The sequence below is a fragment of the Tachysurus fulvidraco genome, chromosome 4 (assembly GCF_022655615.1).
Source record: "Tachysurus fulvidraco isolate hzauxx_2018 chromosome 4, HZAU_PFXX_2.0, whole genome shotgun sequence".
NCBI lineage: Eukaryota > Metazoa > Chordata > Actinopteri > Siluriformes > Bagridae > Tachysurus > Tachysurus fulvidraco.
Window position 1 is genome coordinate 7,510,834 of NC_062521.1, and position 26,545 is coordinate 7,537,378.

Here is a 26,545-nt window from a genome sequence, read left to right on the forward strand (position 1 = left end):
TCTTTAGACCTGTCTGAGCCATCCTTGGAGTCTCATCACTAGAAGGCTGGTTACTAAGGACGATCCAACATGGACAGCCTGGAGATACATGCTGTGGATGGACTGCTTTGGACTGCAGATTTGCACTTAAGTCTTGTTATTAACGTCAACAAGACAGACTTCATCTTAAAACTAAAATCAATTCTTTGGTTATGTAATTGAATTTTTTTTTATTATATAGTACACAGTAATATAAGAGAAATTATTTATAATATATATCCGGTGTCACCCAGAGGGGGGTTCTGTCTTGAGTCTGGTTCCTCTTGTTTTCTTTTATTTTCCCCCTAATATTGCCTCAGGGACTTTTTCCATGCCACAGTTATAAAATTGTTCAATTTACACTTCTGTAGTCTGTAAACAAGCTGTGATGGGTTGGGTGCTGTCCATTCTGTGGCCTCGCCTGGTGTCTCTGGTGGTGGAATAATATCCTCCAGTGATAGGAAGTGATGAGAAGGCTGCTCCTGAGATGGCACAGAAGTATAGAATTAGATAGAAATTCTGAATTGCATTATAAATGGGACCACATAATAGTTTTACACAATGACTTAAGAATGTTCCACCTTTGAGTTAAACACATAATGACTCCTCTACATGAAACACGGTTGCTTTGATTCATTCCCAAAGTAAAAAAATTAAAAGGTTAAAAAAATAAAAATAAAATAAAAATAAAAAAGGGTTTGATGAGCTTTAGTGACTGTCAGTTCAAACCCATGTTTTCTCTGTGGTGTCAACACTGAGTCAAATTGTTTGAATCTGTTCGACTCGACTCACCAGCGGGAATCTGTTCGACTCGACTCAACAACACTTCCTGTCCCCATTCTCTCCAAGCGCACATAACATCATCGCCTCTGTCTTTTTTCTCTCTCTACCCACTTTTCTATAACAGTATATCTCACTCTTGCATCTCACACTTCTGTTTTTTTCTCCCTTTAATAATACACTTTGGATGGATAGGAGGATCAGGTAAAGAGCTGTTTTAACTGTGTCATTAAGAATCGGATCCCTGTCCATTCGGGACAACACGAAGACAAGCATACAGAATGAGGACATCGCTTTTCATCGTCGTTGTAATGATGTGGCAGTGTGATTGTTTGCGTTTTGTCTGTCCCGAGATGTGCCGGTGCTCCATCAAGTCCATCAGCTGCACCAGCGCGACTGAAGCCACGGCGCAGAAGCAGCGCGGCGCGTTCAGCAGACTGTAAGTACAAAACCAAGTTCAAGTCCTAAAACCATACTGAGAATATTATGAACACACATACACATCCATCCTTAGTGCCAACGAGCTGTCAAATCACGATCCATGAGCAATAGATCAACTTGCTAATCGTTTCAAAATGAAGATAATACTTTTACTTAAACAGATCAAGTCAATACAAAAATCCAGATGTTACCTTTAATATCTAGTGTTCTCTACAGGCTTGAACAAACGTGGAAAAAACAACAACTTTGCTGCATGCAACATTGCAATAAGAACCCATACATCTTTACATGTAACTTGTAAAAACATTTCATTATTTAAATGCAGCCTGGTGATGATCCATAACATGAGGATGAGCTTCCTTTCCTCAAGGGTTCTTTCTAATATTTTCTCAGGGAGTTTTTCTTTCTTTCTTTCTTTCTTTCTTTCTTTCTTTCTTTCTTTCTTTCTTTCTTTCTTTCTTTCTTTCTTTCTTTCTTTCTTTCTTTCTTTCTTTCTTTCTTTCTTTCTTTCTTTCTTTCTTTCTTTCTTTCTTTCTTTCTTTCTTTCTTTCTTTCTTTCTTTCTTTCTTTCTTTCTTTCTTCCACCTTTTTTATACAGCTGCATTTTGCCCATTGTGATCATTGCTAAAAGTGATATACAAATAAAATAAAAGTGAACTGAATAAATATGAACTCATAAGATTTTGCAAATTCAAATCTGAGCAACAATTTTAACATTTTCATTATTAACAGGATGCAATTATTTAAAAAATATATATCTGAGTATTAGATTCAGACATTCTCACAGTCAACTAACTTAGACTCTCTGTAAAACTTGAATATAGTCAAATTAAGGTAGCATTTTCTACCATAGGATTACAGAAAAACAAATAGGACATAGTTTTTACTAATATCAAACTCTGTTTTTTTTTTATTCTGTTCCCAGATACTTTTGCTTCTTTTGAAAAAATGAATTCAGAAATCAGAAAAATTGTGTTCTTAGGATGTACTGATACTGATGCATAGTGTGCAAGTATTGGACTGTTATGTAACTACTTCTAATTTGATGAGATTGCTACTTGTAAAATCTCCCCAAGGGAAAATTTGCATTCTTGTTACATGATCCATGTGTTCTCATCTACCGTAAAAAAAAAATTCATAAAATGACTTCTTATATGAAAAGACAATTAACTAATTTGTAATTATCAAGATCAAAATACTTTCTCATTCCTAAGCTGTCCCATCTTTCATTTGTTATGGCTCATCCAAATGCCAAAGCATTCAAATGAAATATATTTGCATCCTAGATGGTGAAAGAAAGAAAGAAAATGTTATGATATTTTAAAATATAAAGATATTTAAATATTTAATTTATAATTATATATTTAAAATATATAATTATATATTTAAAATACATAATTATATATTTAAAATAAAAGATCATCAAGGAACTGTATACATATATATGTATATATATATATATATATATATATATGTATATGTGTGTGTGTGTGTGTGTGTGTGTGTGTGTGTGTGTGTGTGTGTGTGTGTGTGCGTGCGTGTGTAGTAAAAAGATAGAAGGAACACAGTGAAACCTCATAGGCACTGAACAGTCCTTCATGCTAGTACAAGTCTTTCATGCTAGTGCTAGAGCTGTAAGAACACATTCATCCCAATAATAATTTTTCAAAGAGCTGCGTGTCATCTGGTTGTAGTTTCAATGCAAGCTATTTTGATAGGACTTCTTCACCGCTAAACAATAAGCATGCTGCTGTGGCCAAAATATCAGCACATTATAGTGAAATACAAGATGGAGGTCGTGTTTCAGGCTGGAAAACTGGTATCTGCATTTTAACACTAAATAATCTAAAAATAATAATAATAAAATAATAAAATAATAATTTTGTTAGGCAGATCAATAAAAAAGTTATTTATGCAGTTTGTTTAGCTCAGCAGAAATGCATAGCACGTGACAATAATGACCGACTTAATTTTACACTTATCATAGCAGGTATTTCAATATGTGCTCTTAAGAATGAGAAAAGATTTAAGAAATTAGAAGATATAATACAGTATACTGTACAGATAGTACAGTATGTCTAAACAAATAGAATTATATATGCTGTGGATCATGTACATAGTGTGTACAATAGTAATCAAGAAATATATTGTATTGGTGTATTGTATGTAAAGAAAATATGCAATATATTAAATGGGGGTAAGCAATGAATGCACAGTTATATACAATTATACAATTATATTACTATAATCACCAATACATATGATCAACACCAATCAGCCATAATTTAAATCCACTGACAAGTTATTTGATTATCTTACTAGAATGGCATCTGTCAAGAGGTGGGATGCAGCAAGTGAACAATCAGTTCTCGAAGTTGTGTTGGAAAAAGAAAAAATGGGCAAGCACAAGCTGATAATCTGAGTGCCTTAAACAAGGGCCAAATTGTGGAGGCCATCGAACTGAGTCACAGAATCTCCATATGTGTGTACAGAGAGAGAGAGAGCGAGAGAGAGAGAGAGAGATCAGATCTACATATAAAAAACAACTTGATAATGATAGATAGATAGATAGATAGATAGATAGATAGATAGATAGATAGATAGATAGATAGATAGATAGATAGATAGATAGATAGATGGATTCATGCCATTTATTTTGAACTGTGATTAAAAGTAATAATATAGTTTTCACACTTGCCGCTACCATACAAAAATGCACCATTGGCCATACTGTGGTCTGAATTTTGTTTGACCCTTTTTTGTCATATGAGTTTTGTTGATTCGCAGGTATGAGGATCTTTGCTGTAATGATGGCAATTAATTCAACAGACAGAGTTATGTTAATGTCAGTCATCTAACATTTCTTGCTGTTAACTATCGTGTCAATTTGCCCTAATCTGAAATCCTTTACCATCCTCCCGCGTCTTCTTAAAGGAGCACATTTGTAGTTCTTGCTACCTTTGACATTCTATTTCTAGCCACGCTCTTCTTTCAAAAAAGCTTTGTGTGTGTGTTTCTTTATATATTGCTTGCTGGAGGAGAGAGGTCAAGTTGTTTAGCCAAAACTGAATCTATCTCTGGCTAGTCTCAGAATATAGCTTGTTAGTGACGTTAGAAAGGTAGTGCCTGGTGAGAGTGAGGAATGTGTGTGCTTCATGTCCTTGAAACCTTAAATCATCTTCTCTCTCTGATACACCCAAAACCTTGAGCCTTGATAAGAGTCAGTCAAGGGCATCAGACAAATCAATGACACATTTAAGAGGACGACATGTAAAAATGAAGGAATTTAGCAGAGAGTTCGGATTTATTTCGTCATCACTGACCACAACCTTAAAGTTTGCTCTATAGTGGCAGCAATATTGCATTTATACCATCATGTGCAAAATGGCTGCTTAATATAGTTTTAAATATAGATTCATGGGGGTTGGCACCATGCTGTAGGGTATCTTGAGCTTGGACTGTACATCCGTATAGGGTTCCTCTGTGTTCTCCAGGTTCCTCATGTCTCCTAAAGACATAATGGTAGGTAGAATGACTCACTGACATTGAATAAAGGTGTGAATGAGTTTGTGAATGTGTGTAAATGGTACTCTGTGATTCATTCCAGATTATTTGATATATAGAGAATGCAGGAATGATTGAAAGGAATATAAAAACCTTTGCAGCTGAATGCGAAGAACACATCTGAGTGTACACATTAGTGTTGTGTGTGTATGCTAGTATGTGTGCTAGTATTGAAGATCACATCTCCTTACATCTGGAAATGTGCACGGTATGGTAGGATAAAATGGCAGCGTATCAGCACTGAATTTACTGTAGCACAAATAAAAAAATGGGTTGTTTCTCTCAGTCTGGCAAATGAACACTCTGCATAAGCAATAAAAACGGGTGGGATTTTGGCTCTTTTTTGTGGACTTCCTCTGTCCTGGAAGACAGTGATAAAGCAGGTAGTGCTGAGGCCTCAGATCTAAGTTATGAGTAGAGTTTCAAATGTTCTGCTCCCCTCATTGTAGGTTTCGTCCTGGTTCTTCAGTTTCCACCAACATGCTTGTTATTGTGTTTCCAATGCAATTCTGCAAGCCCAGCAAGAATGAATTAATAATTAACTTTCATGTGGTGGTTGTGCTTGTATTTGTACTATCACCATCCAACAGATATTTCAACTTTATATCTTAATATTGTTAATTATAAAAACAATTTAAAGTTAAAAAAACTCATTTTTATTATCCAGTTAAATAATTTTTTATCCCTATCGTAGTGTTACTGTCCTCCTCTCTATATTCACATACAGTACATGTAATACAATGCCATTTTTTGGATTCTGAAAAATTAAGCTCAATACTCTTTAAACAAGCAGACTGTTTAGAAGCAAGTGACATTTACAGCATTTAGCAGACAGTCTTATTTAGAGCAACTTTCAAACATTGCAGTTGAGGGATTAGGGCCTCAGTCAAAACTTCTACCCTCCCCAATCACCTGCTGCTTATTCCACCGGAAATCTGCCACAGTTACAGTGGCTCCTTCTACAAAAAAAAAGCGTCACAAAAGACGAGGAAAACGTGGGGGCTGGTTGGCGAGAATTGCAAAAAATAAACGGGCAAACCGGGCGAATGACGCTCGGTTCGTTTGGTCGTGGCTTCGGCCGGTCTATCCTGCATGGCCTTTGGCCATTACTCGGCATGTGTGGGTAAAGCCTCATAAGCGGAATAAACCGTCAGCTCACCGCTATGTAAGGGATTTACAGTACTCATCATTACCTCAATTTCGCCCGTTGGATCTTATTGGACTCAATGCTGCTTTGCTAAATGTGAGGTCAGTGAGAAACAAAACTTTTGTACTTCGCAACTTCATGGTCTCTAAAGACTTGGATTTCCTGTTTTTAACTGAGACATGGCTTGAACCGACAGACAGCTGCTTTCTTCCCGAGCTGTTACCTGTGAACTTTAATATTTTAAACTCCCCGAGATTGTCTGGTCGAGGTGGGGTGGGGTGGTGGGGGGGTGGGGGGTGGGGTGGCTACGCTGTTTAAAGACCATTTCAAATGCTCTGTTGTATCAGAAGGCATCTTCATTTGAGGTACAGCTGTTTAAACTAAGCCTGGCACAAACCCTCTACTGCGCTCTCATTTATTGTCCTCCTAAATATAACGACTTCAGGACTTCGCCTACTTTCTCTCACACATCGTACCCATTACGGACAACCTCTTAATCGTTGGGATCTTTAATATTCATGTGTGCTGCTCATCAAACCCTCTAGGTCAGCAGTTCTCTGATCTTATTGACTCTTTTAAAGTGATGACCATACTCAGAATTCGTTCTCTGCATTTGACCCATCCAAAGTGCACACACACAGCAGTGAACACAAACACACCATGAACACACACCCGGAGCAGTGGGCAGCCATTTATGCTGCGGCGCCCGGGGAGCAGTTGGGGGGTTTGGTGCCTTGCTCAAGGGCACCTCAGTCGTGGCCGGCCCGAGACTCGAACCCACAACCTTAGGATTTCGAGTCAGACTCTCTAACCATTAGGCCACGACTTGCCCCAATTTAATCTAATCTTTAATCTAACACAAAATGTTCTTGATGCTACATACAGTCATGGGCATACTCTTGTCCTGGTTTTATCCATGGGCTTACCTATTAAGGATGTGGCTACAGAGGAAAATTTCATATTGGACCATAGACCAGTATTTTTTAGATTTGCAGTTGCCTCACCAAAGAGATCAGTTAAAGATGTCTATTTTCGTTCAATGACTGAGTCAATGGCAAATAATTTTGCAGAGGCGTATGCACATAGCCCTATCTCATTGTTACTAGAAACTGCTGGACCTTTGATGGACATGGATAAATTGACTGTTGCTTTTAATTCTGTCTGCTTGGACATTATAAACAATATCGCTCCAATTAAGAAGAAAAAGCCTAAATCTTTGCCTCAGGATTGGTTTAATGATGATACTGTACAAGGGCTCTCAGACAGGTTTGCAGACAAGCTGAACGAAGATGGAAGAGTGATAAATTACAGATTTCATGTGAAATATTACAGGTATCCCTTAAGAAATATCAGTATGATGTTAAAGCTGCTAGAATGCAATATGTTTCAGAGTTAATAAATAGATCTCCTCACTACCCAAAAACTTTGTTTAGTACAATAAATTCAGTACTTAATCCATCTATAGCTACTTCTACTGATTCCTCTCTTTACACTTGTGAGGACTTTTTGACTTTTTTTCCAAAGGAAGATTGCATTAATCAGAGAAGATATCACACCTTCATATTGTGTTCTAGCAGTTTCCACCCCAATCTTCTCTACATTTGATCATTTTGACTCAGGCTCTCTTCCAGCTCTGCAGGATATTATTAGACACATGAAACTATCATATACTCCCCTAGATCCTATACCTCCTCGCCTTTTAAATGATCTTTTTGATATTTTGGGCCCTAGCATTCTATCTATTGTAAATAGCTCTCTGAGAAATGGAGTGGTGCCTCCCTGTCTTAAGCAAGCAGTGGTCTCTCCTTTACTCAAAAATCTGACTGTAACCCTACAGAGCTGAATAATTATCGACCGTTTTCCAAATTACCATGTCTCACAAAAGTATTGGAAAAAAGTTAAGTCAAATGACTCCTTTTCTAATTGAAAATGACATTTTAGATACATTTTAGATAATGACATGATAGATAATTTTAGATCTGGTTTTAGAGCTGGCCACAGCACAGAGAGTGCATTAGTTAAAGTAGTAAATGATTTACTAATGTCAGTCGACGCTGGGTTGGCTGTTGTTTTAATTATGCTGGATCTCAGTGCCGCCTTTGTCTCTTATCACTTGTATGCTGACGACACTCAATTATATTTTTGAATTTTAAATTTGAACTCGCTACAGTCTTTAGTACTCTGCCTGGATGAAATCAAACTCTGGTTATCGCACAATTTTCTTCAATTAAATGAGAAAAAAATCTGAGATCATTATCTTTGGCCCATCAAAATGGGCCAAAGATGTAAAAAAAAAATGTATTTTTTATCAACTTCGACTGATCTCCAGGCTGTAACCCATCCTTAACACTAAAGACCTACAGGTCATACATAATGCTTTTATCACCTCAAGACTGGACTATTGCAACTCTCTGTACTGTATGTTGGGACAAGCAAACACAATCTATCTCCTCTGCAATTAGTGCAGAATGCGGCAGCTAGGTTTTTAACTCGCACAAAAATTAGAGAACACATAACTCCAGTATTATCTACTCTTCACTGGCTTCCAGTCGAGTATAGAATTGATTTCAAAATTTTATTGATGGTTTTTAAAGCATTTCACAACATCGCTCACCAACCTCTTAAAGGACCATACTCCAGTTAGGTCTCTGAGATCAGGAGATAAACTTCTACTGGCAGTTCCCCGTTCCTCAAAAAAATCTAGGGGCGATAGAGCTTTTATGGTCATCGCCCCAAAACTGTGGAACAGCCTCCCTTTGCACATTCAGCAGGCATCAACTTTAGAAGGTTTTAAGTCTCAGTTAAAAATGTATCTTTTTAATTTAGCATTCGTTGAGAATAGACCTTGCTTAGAGATAGTTTCTTGATGTTTTTATATATTTTATTTCATTTTATCTTTTATCTGTTTTGTTTTTATGAATTTTATTTTTCATCTGTTTCAATTTTCTTTGTATTAATCGGTCTGTTTATTGCTTGTTATTGCTTTATTGTCTTTTGCAATATTGTGCAGCACTTTGGGCAATTGGAATTGCAGTAAAATGTGCTATATAAATGAATACCATCATCTTACCATCATTTTGCATTTGGACAAAAAGACAAAGACTTCATGAAGGGGAAGAATTGATTTGTTATAACTAAATCCCTACATGTCATAGAAATATTCACAATCACTGAGCGGAAAGCGATTGTAGCTGAGGGAGCTGAACTATCCATCATAGGGTCAATACTCCATGCATTACTTTGTCCAACAAAAAAAGAAGTGTAGCATTAGACTAGATGTCCTCAAAGTTATCAGATAACATTAACAAGCCAGCTAGTTACAGTGGAAACTCCCAGGAAAATTCACATCCCAGTAAAAAAAAGTAAAAAAAAATTAAACCAAGATAAATCAGGCCAGATCATTACCAAACTCTACTATAATTATGATTTCCATCAGCCTTGTACCTCAGCTGATCATGACACTCTTGTCACATAACATTTTGCACTTGATTGAAGTATGATCACTAGAGTAAAGTCACGTCATATACAGCTCTGCTTATCTAGCTTTTATTGTCATTGTTGTTGATCACTGTATCCTACTCATGTTATATTTAGTTTGTGTTTAGTTTGTTCACTGTAAATAATCTATATCTGCACTTGCATTCACCTTTGTGACCAATCCCTGACATGACCTTTCATGAAAAAAGTTCAGATAATTAAGGAAAGGCAGACATATAGCATAATGCTGCCACCACCATGCTTCACTATGTGTATGATCTTCTCTCAGGGATATGCTCTCTTGTTTTTATGTCAAATATATCATTTTGAATTGTATCCAATAATGTCTCATTACATCATAACATATTTCACCACATGGCTTTGGGAAAGTAAAGATGAATGTTTGGGAGTATGTAGTTTTTTGCCAGACTTAACAGGAGAAATGAATAGTAAATGAGTATGTAGCAATGCCTAAAGAGTTATCATTGTACCTAAGGACACCTACATTGCATGATGAGGTGACTGATTATGACACATATGAAGACTCATGTGGCACATCCTCATTACCAAGTTTTTTGCAACCAGCGGACAGAACATTGTAAGTAAATAGTACAGAATGTTAACTCGGTAACCAGCTAGTTCAAGAAGATAACATGAAGTGATTTTAGTCATGCCCTATACACTGGATATGCATGAAAGAGTTAACAGAGGCATTGATTTGTATCTTTTATCTAGCACAATGAGATTTATGTTCATTCTCTCTGTGACCTTGTGCCACAAATCTGTGTGTGAGTCATGAAACCCCATTTCCCTCAATACACAGCTAATTTACATAAATCTCTATCCATCATGCCTACTCCGTGACTTCCGAATGAGCAGTTTACTTCTCCTTCTTTAAGTGCGGGGATGAGTTATAAATGTAAATGATTCTTCCACTTTAGTTATCCTCTCTGGCTGAGCTGGATTGAGACCATGACATTGATTTCTTAGTTCACCTTGCAGATGTAACTAAAGCTCATCTTTTTATATGTACAGTGTGTTCTTCATCCCTAAGTCTAGTGATTTATAAACTATTGGTTATGTCCCCTAATTGTTTGTGAGAGAATCTTAATAGAACACCAATCCATCTTGGTTCCTGGGTATGTCATTACCAAGTCCTGGTTTGTTGTGCTTAAACAATATAATCTTTGCCAAACAAATCTTCTATATAGAACATTTGGAAAGCAATGAACTGATTTCACAATTCAAAGAATGTGTAAGGTAAAATCAGTGCTATTTCTTGGTTACTTGGAATGGAATTGTACCTATATGTAGATTTAGGTTTTAAATTTGTGAGATAATTAAACTGAAATGATAGAAACACTTAAATAAGAGGGAGGAGTTTTGCTGTCTTATGGTATAAGATTTTCATAACACGTTTTCATACTGTGCTGTAAGAGAACCATTTCTTTTAAAATTAGCACTCAAAATCATATCTAAAGGCAATTTATTCAAGCCAATATTCTTGGACAGTGGAAGGAATCCAGAAAACCCAGAGGAACCCCACATAAACATGGGAGAAGATCTGAAACTGAACTGAAAACATACAGTACATGCATTCACCCAAAACTTAGGGTCAAACCCAGTAGCCTGGAGCTTTGAGGTGGACGTGCTTCCCAGTGCACCACCACACAAACCACCCACACAACTCACACAAGCATCAACTAGCTGAAGTGTAGAGCTTCATTTATTAAGTATTTATTATAGAAGGCAAATTAATAGGAACGTTTATTATCCCTGAATAAAGTTTATTAGCCTCGAAAACATTAATGCATATGCTCAATTTTCTCATTAAACCATCACATAGTTTAACTTACAACCAAATCGGAAGCTAATTATTGTTAGATTAATGTATTTTGTTTGTATTTTATAGTAGGAAACCAGGGGTAAAGGAACATTGTGATTAACATTCATATGTACAGCAAGCACAATAGCATTTCAGTTTATGACTAGCTGTAAAATCCAGAAATTCACCTCATAATGTTTAACATTCTCATCAATGTGTCTTTTAACCTGTCTTTCATTGCTATTGCAGATCTTTAAATTCAAAACTATTCTTTTTACAGTTTTATTGCTCTTTTAATAATGTCACTAAGTAGCTTTACAGAAATCTGGATACAAAGATTCAGGAGAAACTCTCTGAAGCGAGAGAATAAAGAAACTTACGACAGAACTAAAAAGGACTCCATTCTCATCTGGGTGCCATTGTATAGCGTGATTCCAAATAGAGTTTTAAATTGAAGTAAAAGTTTCATTAATAAAGTAAATTAAAGGACACTCGATGTCAAACAATTTACCACAACCGTGTTGTTATTTACAGACACAGAAAAATCACTAATCTAATTATCAGCCACTCACAGCAACAATTAATTACATAATTATTTCAGTAAATACAGCCACTACAGTACGACTGGACAGAATAGTGGTTATAATCACTGTAACGGTGGATGGTACTACTCAGGGGTGTTTCTAAGATTTCATCTCTAGGTGTTTTAGCCCTCAGTGAGAATTTAAAAGAAGAAGAGTTTTATATTATATATTATATGACTACATAGTAAGCCAAAAGTTATGGTATTATTTAAAATGGCAAAAGTGGACACCAAAATTTTATGCATGATGTAATGATGCCAGTCTTGAATCAAATCAGTTTATGTATGTGTGCATTGTCTACGAACAGTGGGTCCAATGAATGCAGTCATTTTTGCATTAATATGCAGTCATTGTTTGCATTAATATTTTGTTTGTGCTATCAATTCTGGTAATAAGAATAATGAAATTATAAATAATAATGAAATAATGAAATTTCACTGCTTTTGGTTGCCGTCTTTGCGGCTTTCCGCTGATTAGCGTTATAGATAAACTCCAGCTTTGACTGACTCTGTGCTTCTCCGTTCAAATAAAGCAGACAGCTGATGATGTACTTTTGAACGACTACAACGCACGTGCGTAAAAGCAAAGTAAAAAAAAAACCTGATAAACGATTTTCTTTCCCATCCACAGACACAGACAGGGGGGACAGGTTAGGCTCAAGCCACCCTAAAAAAGGTCTAGAACCGCCCCTGGTGCTACTTACCATACTTACATTTGTGTTTTGAATCTGAGTGCAATTGTTCTTGGTGCCCAGTGCAGCATAGGTCTGGTTTCAGATTTTCTTTAACCTAGGTGCATTTGTAAAATTTGTAAAATTGGTCCAAAAATAAAATCTTACCTGAAGTTTAATTTACAGTTCATGTACAGGGGTTGGAAAATGACCAATACAGCGTTGGAGGATTTCTGCCTATATATGTGCTTTGTGGTCAGTTTTCTTTGATTTTACATCCCATAAGTAAACTAAACAGAACTAGCAGTAACTATACATAAAATCCACATTATCAGAGTTCAAACGTGGATAAATAGATGGTGCACACCTTCCTGGCACTGCTGTGACCAGAATAACAAGCCTTTGTGGTGTATCAAGAGCCACAGGATAATGTCGACATAGCACCACCAAGGATGAACCACATCCAGCTGAACAGAATTAAATTTTTTGCTCTCAGTAACAGAGTGGTTTAACACAACTAGCTTTCTGGCAGTCGTGTGTATTATAATGTAACATGTTTACTGTAGATTATCTGCAAACATCAACCAAAAAAATTATTGACATGTTCTGTAGAATTATTTCAAAGAGATACTGGTTGCTGTCAATATCTCAGATGTTCTTGATAGTCCATAGAGTAGTTGAGTGGTTGTAGATTGTATCCAAATCGAGTTACCTACAAGGCTATCAGCAACACATGCTGTTATGGAAATACCTTTTCAGCATTATACCATTTTATATTATTGCTAATATATTATTTTTATTGTTTCCTATAAGCATGTATTCTTAAAAGATAAATAGAAGTAGACCTCCTTCTGTATCAGTTTCATGAAGCAGACTCAAAGAAGTTGAATGCAAATGCATTTTTAATCCCAAAAAATAAAAATAAATAACAGCATGGGAACAACAAATCTTTCACAACAACAGAGATATGCAAAAGTATTAGGACAGTCCCAGCAATGATATGCAAAAAGTACTGGGAGAATAACAACAACAACAAAAGTTATGCAAAAGTATTGGGACAGTCACAAAAACTGCGTTATGCAACAATATTGGAACATACGCACACAGTCATGGTGGATTATTCAAATCAGCTGGCAAAAATACTGGCAAAGGTCTTCAAGGAATATCAGACATATCAAAGCCAATCAGGATCACAATTGGAATAACAAGCGGAGTCAAAAAAAAAAAAAAAACATCTACAAACAGAGTCAAGTCAAGAGGCTTTTATTGTCATTTCAACCATATATAGCTGATGCAGTACACAGTGAAATGAGACAATGTTTCTCCAGGATTGTGGTGCTACATAAAACAAAGACAGAGCTAAGGACTTAGTAAGTAGTCTTAGCCACATACAGTGCAACTGTGCAACCTGGTGCATAAAGTGCAGGACAAGACAACAAGACAGACAGACAATGCAGGACAAAAGACAGTGCAGATGAAAAGTTACAAGACAATACAAAAAATACAAAAAAGACAATAAACAGAAACAGTGCCAACCAGTGTAAATACTGTATGTTCAGACAATATTGCGTGCAGTAATACTAGAATGAACAGCAGGGTCTTAGCAGCAGGATAATGCTGTTGAGATAATGTATAGGATTTGTGCAAAAACAGCAAACAACTAAAATATTGTACAGTATGTGTAAAAGGACAGAAATGATTAGACAGTGTGTGCAAAGAGCAAAAAAAAGTAAAAAAAAAGTGTGCAAAACAGCATGTAAACCTTTTGATGGATGTAAGCAGCATGTAAACAGGTTAATGGATGTCTATTGGAACTGTGTGTATTTGGTGTAGGTCTGTGCAGTCCATACAGATGGTGTGCGTGTGTATGTTGTGCTCAGTACAGTTCAGTTTCAGTTATTGAGAAGTCTGATGGCTTGTGGGAAGAAACTGTTACACAGTCTGGCCGTGAGGACCCAAATGGTTCGGTACCTTTTCCCAGACAGCAGGATAGAGAAGATTGTGTGTGAGGGGTGTGTTGGGTCATCCACAATGCTGTTGGCTTTGCAGTTGCAGCGTGTGGTGTGTCCATGATGGAGGGATGAGAGACTCCAATGATCTTCTCAGCAGTCCTCACTATCCGCTGCAGGGTCTTGCGAACCGAGATGGTACAGTTCCCAAACCAGACAGTGATGCAGCTGCTCTCAATGGTCCCTCTGTAGAACATGGTCAGGATGGGGGGAGGGAGATGTGCCTTTCTCAGCCTTCCTAGGAAGTAGAGACGCTGCTGGGCTTTCTTGGTGATGGAGCTGGTGTTGAGTGACCAGGTGAGGTTCTCCGCTAGATGAACACCAAGAAATTTGGTGCTCTTGACCATCTCTACAGATGATCCGTTGATGTTCAGCAGAGAGTGGTCGCTCTGTGCTCTTCTGAAGTCAACAACCATCTCTTTAGTTTTATCAACATTCAGAGACAGGTTGCTGGCTCTATGCCAGGTAGTTAGATGTTGCACCTCCTCCAGAGAAACTGAAGCCAAAGGGCCTGAAAGAATGAGAGACAAATATACACAATGGGGAACAGTCTGTGGTGTCCAGTGACGTTATGCGACATGATCAGCTGTTATAATATTACATATAAATAATTGCAATATGTAACTAGTTTAATATGCTTGTACACGCAAGTATTGTATGAAGTCTTGAAAGATCCCATTCTCTTTTAATACTACAAGCTGACTATATAATAATATATATAATATAATAAACTATATAATAATTGAAACTGATCTAAGCTGATATTTATTATTCATAAAGACAAGTTGCACTCAAGTTCCAAAATAATATGGAATTATACATATGGACTCCTCATAAAGCTTGGATGCCAAGTGGTGTTATCATTCATTCACTAATTCATCTTCAGTAACAGCTGTATCCTGGTCAGGATCATGGTGGATCCACAGGCTTTCCCTAAAACACAAAGTGACAAACATACATCTAGAGGCTATTTAGTGTGTAATTCAGCCCAAAGGAAATCCATGCATAAATGGAGAGAACATTCAGAGAATCACACAGAGGAGAACGACTTTATTCAGTAATGTATGTGAGCTTATCTCCTAGAGTCCATAAAAACAAAAATAGACATGTCAAACATGGTCTCACCGTGCTTTAAGGGTTTCATTGAGATACTCCTAATTCCTCCCAAATACACTCTAAATACATGTGTTGTTATTAAGAGATGGCTGATTGAAACCTCTTTGTAGTGTATAAATGGGTTTATGAGTGTGTGACTGTGCCATGCGATGGAGACACCCAGTCTAGGGTGTTTCCTGCCTTGTGACCCTGCATAGGATAAGCGCTATATACAATAGACAAATGGATGGATGGACAGATGAATGAAAAATCAGGTAAAATCAGTACTGTGGTAAAATTATGATATTGCAGCTGTAGTAGGCTATGTATGTGGTTTGTGCTCTGTTGTAATACAATAAGCATTAAGCTCATGTGAAATATAATCACTCGAAACATGAGTGCTAGGGGGATGCTTTAAAGCAGTTCCTATGGTTATTTCTTGTGTTTCAACACTTTATCAAGCAGCATATAAACATCCACAGTGCTATCAGTGTTAGTGAGACTGCAGACCTTGTTGGATTCGCTCTTATCAAGTTGGCTGATCCTTTGCTGACTCAGACTTCCTTGAGGGTAGTTTATAAAACACTGTGTGAAAGAAAGGAACTTGTTTAAACTATTAATTGCTTTGACAGTATTGTACAAAAAAGTGCATAAAGGTAATGGAGAAAAATGATGAATGGTTGATGGTATTGTGTGGAAAGGAAGGGACTGGCAGGAAACATCATAAAGAGAACAAAGACACCAAGCTTAATGCAGAGTAGGAAATGATGTGGAAAAGAAATTACTAATGTCAACATGAGAGGTACGTTGTTTTAATAAAGCTGTAATAGACTGTTAGTCACTTGAATACACAACTAATGCTGTAACATCACTACAGAATAAATATTACAGTAATACGTATTTTGGTTGTCTTTTTTTTACATCTGCATAAGTTAGCAGAAAGCTAAAATAGAACTGTCATGTGTTGTGTTTGATTGCCAACCAGTATTAGTTGATATGTTGATAGTCCAGAGACATCACCAGTACCTCAGTAATTCAGTTTAATTAAATTAATTTATTTTTGTATTGATCTATTTAGACCTGCTTAGACTGCTGCCCCGGTGACCTGGTTCCAAATAAGTGGTAGAAAATGGATGGATGGATCTATTTAGACTGATTGAAAATGTCTGATAATTCAATTTCCCACTCGTTGATGGAATAGACCACCAGTGCTCAATAAAAAAGAGCTACTTAATGCATTTACAAACATGTACTAACATGTACTTAAGGTGGAGGTTATTCCTGCATGAATTCGTAAGACTCATGTAGTAGTTATTGTTAGGTCTTCATTAGTTTGCCATGTTTAAGTGAAGATTAGTTCAAGTGCATGACTATTGTTAGAGATGTGATAGTCTAGTGGTTAAGGTGTTGGACTACTTAGAAGGTCATGAGTTTGAATCCCAGGTCCACCAAGCTGCCATTTGTAGGCCCTGGAGCAAGGCCCTTAACTTTCAATTGTATAAATTAGAATTAAATTTAAGTCACTTTGGATAAGGGTGTCTGCTAAATGTCAAAAATCTAAATGGATTGTATGTGTTGTGTCCCTTTTTAAGTAAACAGTTATTACCACTGAATATCATTTTCTTTTAGTGTTCTGAACTATATCCACTTGAGGACAATTCCCAGTTTCAGCTTCGATGGACTGCGAGGTGTCAAAAGAATGTAAGTGTCCTTTACTATTCATTAAACCAGTGTGGATGACTGTGAAGCATCTTGATTTTCAAAATTCTCTGCTTCAAATTTGCTTACAGCATTAAAACTGAATGCCTGAATGACAGCTGTTCTGCTGTTCACAAAATGTCAGCTACTTAAAAAGGTTCTGTCAGTATTGATTTATTGACTGCCTGAAATGAATTACACAACTGCTTAAGCTGCCTTTTCTAGAATAAAATATGCATATGATAGCAGTAGAGCATTCACTGCAGTTGCCAGATATTTTAGTAGTGTTCAGACCACTGGCTTTATTTTTTATTCTTTTTTTATTACAGCTAAGTACTGTACGGTGACCCATACTCAGAATTCATTCTCTGCATTTAACCCATCCAAAGTGCACACAAACAGCAGTGAACACACACACCGTGAACACACACCCGGAGCAGTGGGCAGCCATTTATGCTGCGGTGCCTGGGGAGCAGTTGAGGGGTTTGGTGCCTTGCTCCAGGGCACCTCAGTTGTGGCCGGCCTGAGACTCGAACCCACAACCTTAGGGTTAGGAGTCAAACTCTCTAACCATTAGACCACGACCTCCCCCAACTAAATACAAGCACTAGCTTTTAAGCCTGAAAATTGTCTTTGCTGTCAAATGTAATGTGATGTAGCATAAAAGAAACAGAAATTTGAAAAATTAAAAGCATAATAGTAGGTGAAGGAGACATATAAACACACAAGGAAAAGTGAAATCTCTGTGGTTTTGACCATGGCTTTTAAAAACCTGAGAAGTTTAAATTTATTATAGTATAAGTTTATAGTAAAATTGGCTGAACAGGATGTAAAAATACACTATTTTCCCTGTTTTTATTTTCTTTTTTATTATATATTGTACGATTTCAGAGAAATTGCTCAAAGTGTCACGCTGGAAACCATAGAGACCCAGGCCTTCAACAACCTCTTCAACCTCTCAGAGATGTAAGTGTTCACATTATCAATTTGTCTGAAAAACTATCCTCTAATACTTAACTATCCTCTAATACTTATTGAAACATATTGCTGGACTTTCATCTATGATTGATTCACAGATCTATTCAAAATACCCGGAGTCTGGTCCATATCCATCAGCGGGCCTTCAACAATCTCCCAAAACTGAGATACCTGTGAGTATCATGTTTTTAGTATATCCAAGGTCTGAAGTATGCATAATGCTTAGCATAGTGAATAAATAAAGGCACAATGCAACGAATTATGCAGATACAATTCAAGATCTTCAGGTGATGTTCACATCAAACATCAGAGTGAAAAAAAAGTGTGATCTTTGTGACAGTGCCATGGATGTTGATATAAGATGAGGATTTCAAAAACTGCTGATCTGCTGAGAATTTCACACAAACATCTAGAATTTTCACACTGGCAGATGATGACTAGAAAAAGACTATCCAGTTGCTGGAAGCCCATGTGAACCTCTGCTGTTGAACACAGCAAATAATACTATTAATGTCAGTGCAGCATTGGCTTGCTTCATTCATCCGGCAGCTGCGTTGTCCTGCTCAGGGTTGCATTTGATCAGGACTCTATCACTGTAAGATTGAAAATGAGGCAGAAAAACTATACCGGGATTTCAGTCCATCACCGGATATCATGAACACACCTAGAGTCCATTTAAAGTCACCAATCCACCAACTGCAAGTTTCTGTAGACCACAAGATCATGGTGTTATATGTGAAATGCCAGACTGACCGTAACCAGTAACAGAATAAACTTGTCTGGAGCTGTAAATTGGGAATTACACAACCTGTTACACGACCAACCTGCCTGTCCTGATGATTTCACTTTTTTTTTAAATAAATTTTAAAAAGTAGATTTAAAAAACCACCCACAATGTGGTGTTGACATCCATCGCATTCCTCTAAGCCGATTTCATGCTGTGAGTTTTAGGGTATTATTATTTATTTATTTATTTATTTGTTTATTTATTTATTTATTTATTATCAATAGCAGCAATAACTAGGCAAAGATCAACAACGTGTAGGTGGTTTTAGGGAAAAGTTGTCAAGGAGCCATTAAAGAGGCAAAAGATTAAACTTTTATTGATGAGCCCCAAATAAAGTACAAGTGTACTAATAGAATTTTTTTTTTTTTTTACATGTTCTTGGTAACATCCAACTGAATAAGCCATGGGCCAGAAAGAGCTTATAAATCAGCTACTGGATCTCAATGTTGAAAAATGTCAGTCAGGAAAAAAGAATTCCCGGACATTGAATACACCATGGAACACTGTAAAGAAAATCAACAAGTGGAGAAAATATGACACAACAGTTATTTTATTCTATTCTTATTTCATGTACATTATTCTACAAAAAATTGATGAAATTTCCAGGAGAAAACTGGCCAGGGAGGCTGCCAAGAGGCCTACAGGAACAGTAAAACAATTGCAGTAATTTCTGTCAATTACTGGGTGCTGCCTTCATGTGCCAAAATCTTTCGAATTCTTCATATGTCTGGGCTATGGGAGAGGGAGGCAAGATGGAAGCATTTTTTAACCAAAAAAAGCATTCAAGCCTGGCTAAAGTTTGCAAATAATACACCCAAAACCATGTGAAATAATGTGTTTAAGTTACTAATAAACTTTCTTTTTATTTTATTTATTACTTATTAACCTTTATTTATTATAGATTAATGATAAAAAGATTTTTGGCCATTATACCAAAAGATATGTTTGGTGCAAAAAACACAGTACATCACCAAAAGAATAGCAACCCCACAGTGAAGCATGGTGGTGGCAGCATCATGCTTTGGGGCTGCTTTTCTTCATCAGGAACAGGTTTAGAGGTAATAATTATTAGCTCCAAATACTAGTAGATTTTGGTGTAAAACCTTAAGGCTTCTGCTAAGACCTTTAAGATGAATAGAGATTTTATCTTTTATCATACCAAAGGTCCAAAACATACCTATGAATCAACATAGGAATGGCTTTACCAAGCAAATTTCATTGGTGTGACCTGAAGAGGGCTGTGCACATGAACTGTTTGAATGCTTTTGCAAGAAGAATGTCAAGATCAGCCAAACTGTTTGACTCTTACCCACAAACATTGAATACTCTGAGAAAATCTAATGGTGCTTAAACTAAGTATTATGAACCAGGTTCTTGTACACTTTTATTTTAATTTTTTTCTATAAAATATTTTTTTATTGTTTTTCTCTTTAATAAATAGGTTGCAATTGTACAATAAAGATGGAAAAGGTTTTTAACATGATTTATTAGGATTTTACATTTTTACATCACTAAAACCTGTCATTTTAACAGGAGTGAGTAGACTTTTTATCCACTGTATGTCTGGCACAGAGTGAACAAGATCATCAACACTACTTACATAATATATGAAGAGGTCCCAACTGAACAAAAGGCATTATTATGAAGGACAAGGAGGGCTGTATGTTGATGTTAAGCCTGTTATCTTAGCTTTGATAACAAATTGTTTTTGGCGACACAATGCTGATTGCTTTTTCCCTTCCACAGGAGCATCTCCAACACCGGGATAGTTGCTTTTCCTGACCTGACAGCCATCACATCCCTTGAAGCTGATTTCATGCTGTGAGTTCTACTTAGTCAAAAGGGTTTATGGGCTAAACAGGAGTGGCTAACTGAAATTGGTAGCGAGATCTATATTGCAATGCATTTACCCAGATTCCTTGTTTGAACCCATAATGAAAGTAGTAATTATTATTGTGGAATGAAGTGAAATGACTGATGGAGTTCACCGTTAGCACACTAAACAATGTTAATAAAATAAATCCTGGGTTATATGTTTGAGATAATTTTTTAACAGGTTTTGTCTGTAGCAGAGAGAGAGAGAGAGAGAGAGAGAGAGAGAGAGAGAGAGAGAGAGAGAGAGAGAGAGAGAGAGAGAGAGAGAGACCTGATCATTCAGTCTTATATTGTATAGTCTAAGGTTTTACATTGTTATGAATGATCAAACACACAGAAGAATACAAACACTCAGTATAGTGAGTGTTTGTATTGAGTGATTACAGTTTTAAATGAGATTACAGTCTATGTTGTTTTCTTTTTAGAGATATCTGTGACAACCTCCACTTGCAGTCAATCCCATCAAATGCCTTTATTGGAATGACAACTGAAGACATAACAATGTAAGCTTATAGTTGTTCATTTGTGCCTTGGTTATTTAAGCCTTCAAGGGCATTTGTGTTTTTATGACACTTTATACCTTAATTGTGCTCAGTGGCAAAGCCTAATAGGAAAAATAATAAAGCGTAAGGATCTAAGGGACAAGGGACAAATTGTGATGGCCAGACAATTGAGTCAGAGTCTCCAAAACAGCAGGTCGTGTGGGGTTTTCTCGGTATGCACTGGTTAATACCTGCCAAATGTATGTGGGACAACTCACAGTACTGCTGTAAAGTTAATTCTGGCTATAATAGAAAGGTATTAGAATGTAAAATGCATCACAGCTTGCTGCTTATGGAGCTGCATAGCTGCAGAGCAGTCACAATGCTCATGCTGACCTCTGAACACCACTGGAATTATCTGCAATTGGAATGTGATGCATTAGAACTGGACCATGGAGCAGTGGAATAATGTGGCCTGGTCTAATGAATTACATGTTCTTTTACACCATATGGATGTCTGGATGCGTATGTATGGTCTGGATGCAATAGATGTCACCAGGATGCACTATGGGAAGCCAGCAGATGTAGTGTCACACATGTGGATGTTATTCTGACACCTACCACCTACTGTACTTAAACAATGTTACAGACAAAATCCACCCCTTCAAAGCAAGAAAAATGGCATCTTTCAGCAGGATAATGCACTCTACCACATGATTGATTTGAGGAACATGAAGTTCAAGGTGTTGACTTGGCCTCCAAATTCCTTAGGTCTCAATCTGACTGAGCATCTGTGGGATATGCTGGACAAACAGGCATCAAACTCTGTCGCATGAGGTCCAACCTTGCAAACTACATTGCAAAACACAGTATATTGTTTGGTTCAAACGTTACAGAAATCCAAATCAAGTTTGATTAAAATATATATTGTATATTCTCTATTCATAGGAATCTTTATAACAATGGCTTCAGGGAAATACACAAACATGCCTTTAATGGGACAAAAATAGATAAACTGTAAGTACTGACCAATTTTACACATTCACATTTACATTCCCTCTCCCTGCAAAATTAGCTAAGCAGATTAGCATGAATAACCTAAAAGAACTTAAATATCTAAAATAACATTTTATGCTTACTTCACAGAACCTTGAAAAACAACCGCAAGCTGCAAATAATCCACAGGGATGCGTTTATTGGAGCTTTTGGCCCAGCTGTATTGTAAGTCACATCCTGGAGAACTTGTCGTATCTAGATAAATAAATACTAGCTTCCTTCTGTGTTCTTTCTTTTGTGTGCTGAATTTATTCAGAGGTTAATTTCTACTGTATGTTAGAGACGTGTCCTCTACTGCTCTGGAGACGTTGCCATCTCATGGCCTGCAGTCTGTGTTGATGCTGGTAGCTCGCTCAGCCTTTTTGCTAAAGAGACTGCCTCCTCTAAACAGTTTGGAAAGCCTAAGAGAGGCTCATCTCACTTACCCGAGCCACTGCTGTGCTTTACTCAGCTGGGACACACACAGGTATCCAGGGTTGAGTCTCATAACCTAAATTATCAAGTAGTAATCTATTGACTACAAATACACAGTTGAATAATCATTCATTTTAAATTATTTTATTATAAATCAATTACAGAGCATCATCAGCTAAGTAGCTAGTAATCAAATATAGCCGAAGTGCACATAATCATCTCTAGAAGATTATAGTTACCTATATACTTTAGATTTAAATCTAGTTTTGTTCTCAAAAAAATCTTCATCTTTAATGATTTTGATCTTAGTTGAAGATCTTTCTTAACCATATGTTTTATTATGTGTCTACGTCAACAGGGAGTCTCCATCTTCAGCACAGAGAAATGGATCTTCATACTGCGAGCCCCAGAGTCCATTTGATAAGTAAGGTTCATAAGAAGTTTAATAGTAGCAATGCATTTCTGGGAGACATCAAAACTTCTAACCACATCATTATCCATGTGTCTTCAGCAATCAGGCCTTAATTGTACCATACTCAGTGTTATTATAGAAAATATATAGTAAACTCTATAGTAATATGTGTTTGAATAAAGATTATTCTGAACTAAGCATACATTATGCAGTACTGACCATTGTTTTTCTCTTTATGACTCCATATTTAGGGGGTCTGAAAAAGAGGCTTTTTATCCTGACATGTTGGATCCACTATCTGAAGCCAGCTATAGCAACATGGATTTTGAGTACCCGGATTTCTGTCAAACCAAACCAGCCCTCCAGTGCAGCCCAGAGGCAGATGCCTTCAACCCCTGTGAGGATATTGCTGGGTTTGGGTTCCTTCGTGTGGCCATCTGGTTCATCAACATCCTGGCAATTGCTGGCAACCTGACTGTTCTTCTAGTGTTATTCGCCAGTCGCTGCAAACTCACGGTACCACGCTTCCTTATGTGTCACTTGGCCTTCGCTGACTTCTGCATTGGTGTGTACCTCCTCATGATTGCCATTGTGGATTTGCGGACGCGTGGCTACTATAGCCAGCATGCCATCGAATGGCAGACAGGAGTGGGCTGTAACATTGCCGGCTTCTTGTCTGTCTTTGGCGGAGAACTGTCCATCTACACACTCTCTACGATCACAATAGAACGTTGGTACACCATCACCCATGCCATGCAGCTGGAGCGCCGACTTGCTCTGCCCCATGCTGCTGCAATAATGGCTGCAGGCTGGCTGCTCTGCCTGGGCATGGCACTACTTCCAATTGTTGGCATAAGCAGTTACAGCAAAGTAAGCATGTGTCTGCCCATGGACATTGAAACACCTCTAGCACAGGCTTATGTCATTCTTCTGCTGCTTTTCAATGTTGGGGCTTTTCTGGTGATTTGTGGTTGCTACATGCGGATCTACATGGTTGTCCGCCACCCCGAAGTGCCCGGCCGTGCTGCCGATACCAAAATCGCCAAGCGCATGGCCGTGCTTATCTTCACTGACTTTCTTTGCATGGCGCCAATCTCTTTCTTTGCCATCTCAGCTGCGTTTAAGGTGCCTCTAATCACAGTCACCAACTCGAAGATCCTTCTGGTGCTCTTCTATCCGATCAACTCCTGCGCCAACCCGTTCCTCTATGCCATATTCACCAAGGCCTTCAGGAAAGATACCTGCATTCTGCTAAGCTCTATGGGCTGCTGTGAGAGCAAAGCCAACCTGTACCGCATGAAGACCTACTGTTCCGAGAACACTGCAAAAATGACGAGCTCCTCAGTTGCCAAGGGCCCTCAAGCTGCTATGTGGTTGTCAGGCTTTCCTCATCAAAAGTGCCAGCTTCAAACAGACAGGGGACAGAAAGATAGCTGTGGAGAACATCTCACATGACTGTTATTTTATCTCACATAAAAAGGGTTTTTTTTTGTTCTGAAAAAGTGTGATTTGTCCCATGAGAAACAACTTTGTTATTCTGAATTTATTTATACCATTGACAGAGAGGTAGACAAGAGAAACTGATAGTTTTAGACAGCCTGGATTGGTAAAGAAAAAGGAGAAAACTGATTTGTCCTCATATGTCACATTGCAATTTGTCCTTTCCATCCATTTTTACACTTTTTAGCTGTGAAATGATCATTGCCTACTTCTCCGTCATAAGAAGGAACATCACAGACCCTGAATACATCCTTTCCCTCCATTGTTAATATGTTGTTTATAAGTCGGTTATTATTTTTGTCCGACAAATTAGATTTTATATAATTTCTTGTTTTTTTACTGTAAAGTTACCCACAACTCAAGCATCTCTTCTTATCTCTGATAGAACAACATAGTCTACATCATTGTCAAAGAGGTCAGATGGAAATGACTGCTTGTTCCGCAGCTAACCTTGTTTTATGAACACTTGGGACAGCTTTACGATTTCAACATGGTGAGTGTAAAATGAACAGTTTTCTAGGAGAAATTGCGACATACTGCGGACAATAAATGAACTCCGGATTTCTGAAAGAAAAGATATAGTCATATTTCAGTTGCTGAAAATTTGAGCTTGATCTGACCAAACCACTCTTTAGTAGCTACTAAAACAGAAGCTGAGCTGATGCGTCTGGTAAGATGTTAAGTTATTTTTTTCTTTTCTTAATACTTGTCTAAATTGATAAATATATATTTGAGTTTCTTGGCCTTGCTTGTGTTATTTTCTTATTTACTTCACAATATAGTATTAAGAGCATTTACTGGGTGCCTAAAAAGAGTCTACCAGCTTGTCCATCTCGGTCTCAGTTTTCTCACAGCCTGTCAGACTGAGGGTTTTTTTGCTTGCTTGTTTTTTCAAAAGATTTCATATTCCCTCTCATGTACAGAGTATTTTAGCTGAGCAACAAATTAAATCAGTTCATTAAATTAACAGACTTTACACAAAGCTGTTTTGAATAACTTACCTTCTGAAATTTAATGACAGTTTGAACACATCCACATACTCCTAGATATTTTCCATTTGCCATCTCATTCTAAAAATCAAGGTCAGTTTGAATGTGGTTAGTATTTATAATGTTAGATGTTTTGGTTTCAGATTTTTTGGGCACCTTGTGTAAATGTAGTTAACTGCATTCTCATGACACACTCCATAATAGTGTCTGTTTAAAATAACTAAAGTAAATGAATAAAGGATGAATAAAGGCTCCAACAGAAAAAAGAAAAGAAAAGCCCACAACACATGGTTGTTGACAAACTGACAGTTTTGTTGCTGTGTTCCAAAATCAAGGTCAGCTTGGTCTGGTCACTATTTTGCCTCAGTGCTACAATGCTAACTGCTTGATTGTATCATGCAGGACTCCAGTCTACATGCATCCTGGTTTCTCCATTTTTTCTGTTATTAGTTGCTGGTCTAAGGCTACCACAAACCGAAATGTGACATAGAATTAAACAGTCAGCAAGGAAGGAGCTTTAAAAGCTTTTATCAGTTTTTTCTTTCTCCTCATTGTGTTTGTTTTATGGCTGAGATTCTGTCTCAACCACTGGTACACTGAGCTTGCTTCTTTTCTTTAGTACTTTATTCTACACAAGATAGCTTGTTCGTTTAAACACGATTAGAAAATATTGTGGACATTATTACACAACATTTAACACACCAAGAAGACAAGTATAAACTGTCGACTCTGAAGGGTTTATTA

At 37.2% G+C, this 26,545-nt stretch overlaps 1 protein-coding gene across 1 annotated transcript; it reads left to right on the plus strand.

Moving 5' to 3' along the window:
- The first annotated feature begins 1,005 nt into the window (after positions 1–1,005).
- Positions 1,006–26,211, plus strand: lhcgr (luteinizing hormone/choriogonadotropin receptor). Its single transcript, XM_027165640.2, has 11 exons — positions 1,006–1,237; positions 17,240–17,311; positions 18,200–18,274; positions 18,385–18,459; positions 20,820–20,894; positions 21,374–21,451; positions 22,379–22,447; positions 22,577–22,651; positions 22,767–22,952; positions 23,259–23,324; positions 23,564–26,211. Exons 1-11 carry the CDS (start codon positions 1,080–1,082, stop codon positions 24,765–24,767), a joined length of 2,133 nt encoding a protein of 710 aa, XP_027021441.1. The 5' UTR covers positions 1,006–1,079; the 3' UTR covers positions 24,768–26,211.
- The last annotated feature ends 334 nt before the right edge of the window (positions 26,212–26,545 follow it).

Bases quoted from the DNA above. Each gene is read 5' to 3' on its own strand.
- lhcgr (XM_027165640.2), top strand. From the start codon at position 1,080: ATGAGGACATCGCTTTTCATCGTCGTTGTAATGATGTGGCAGTGTGAT. The intron at 17,312-18,199 runs GTAAGTGTCCTT...GTACGATTTCAG, and splicing joins CTGCGAGGTGTCAAAAGAAT to AGAAATTGCTCAAAGTGTCA. The intron at 23,325-23,563 runs GTAAGGTTCATA...CTCCATATTTAG, and splicing joins CCCCAGAGTCCATTTGATAA to GGGGTCTGAAAAAGAGGCTT.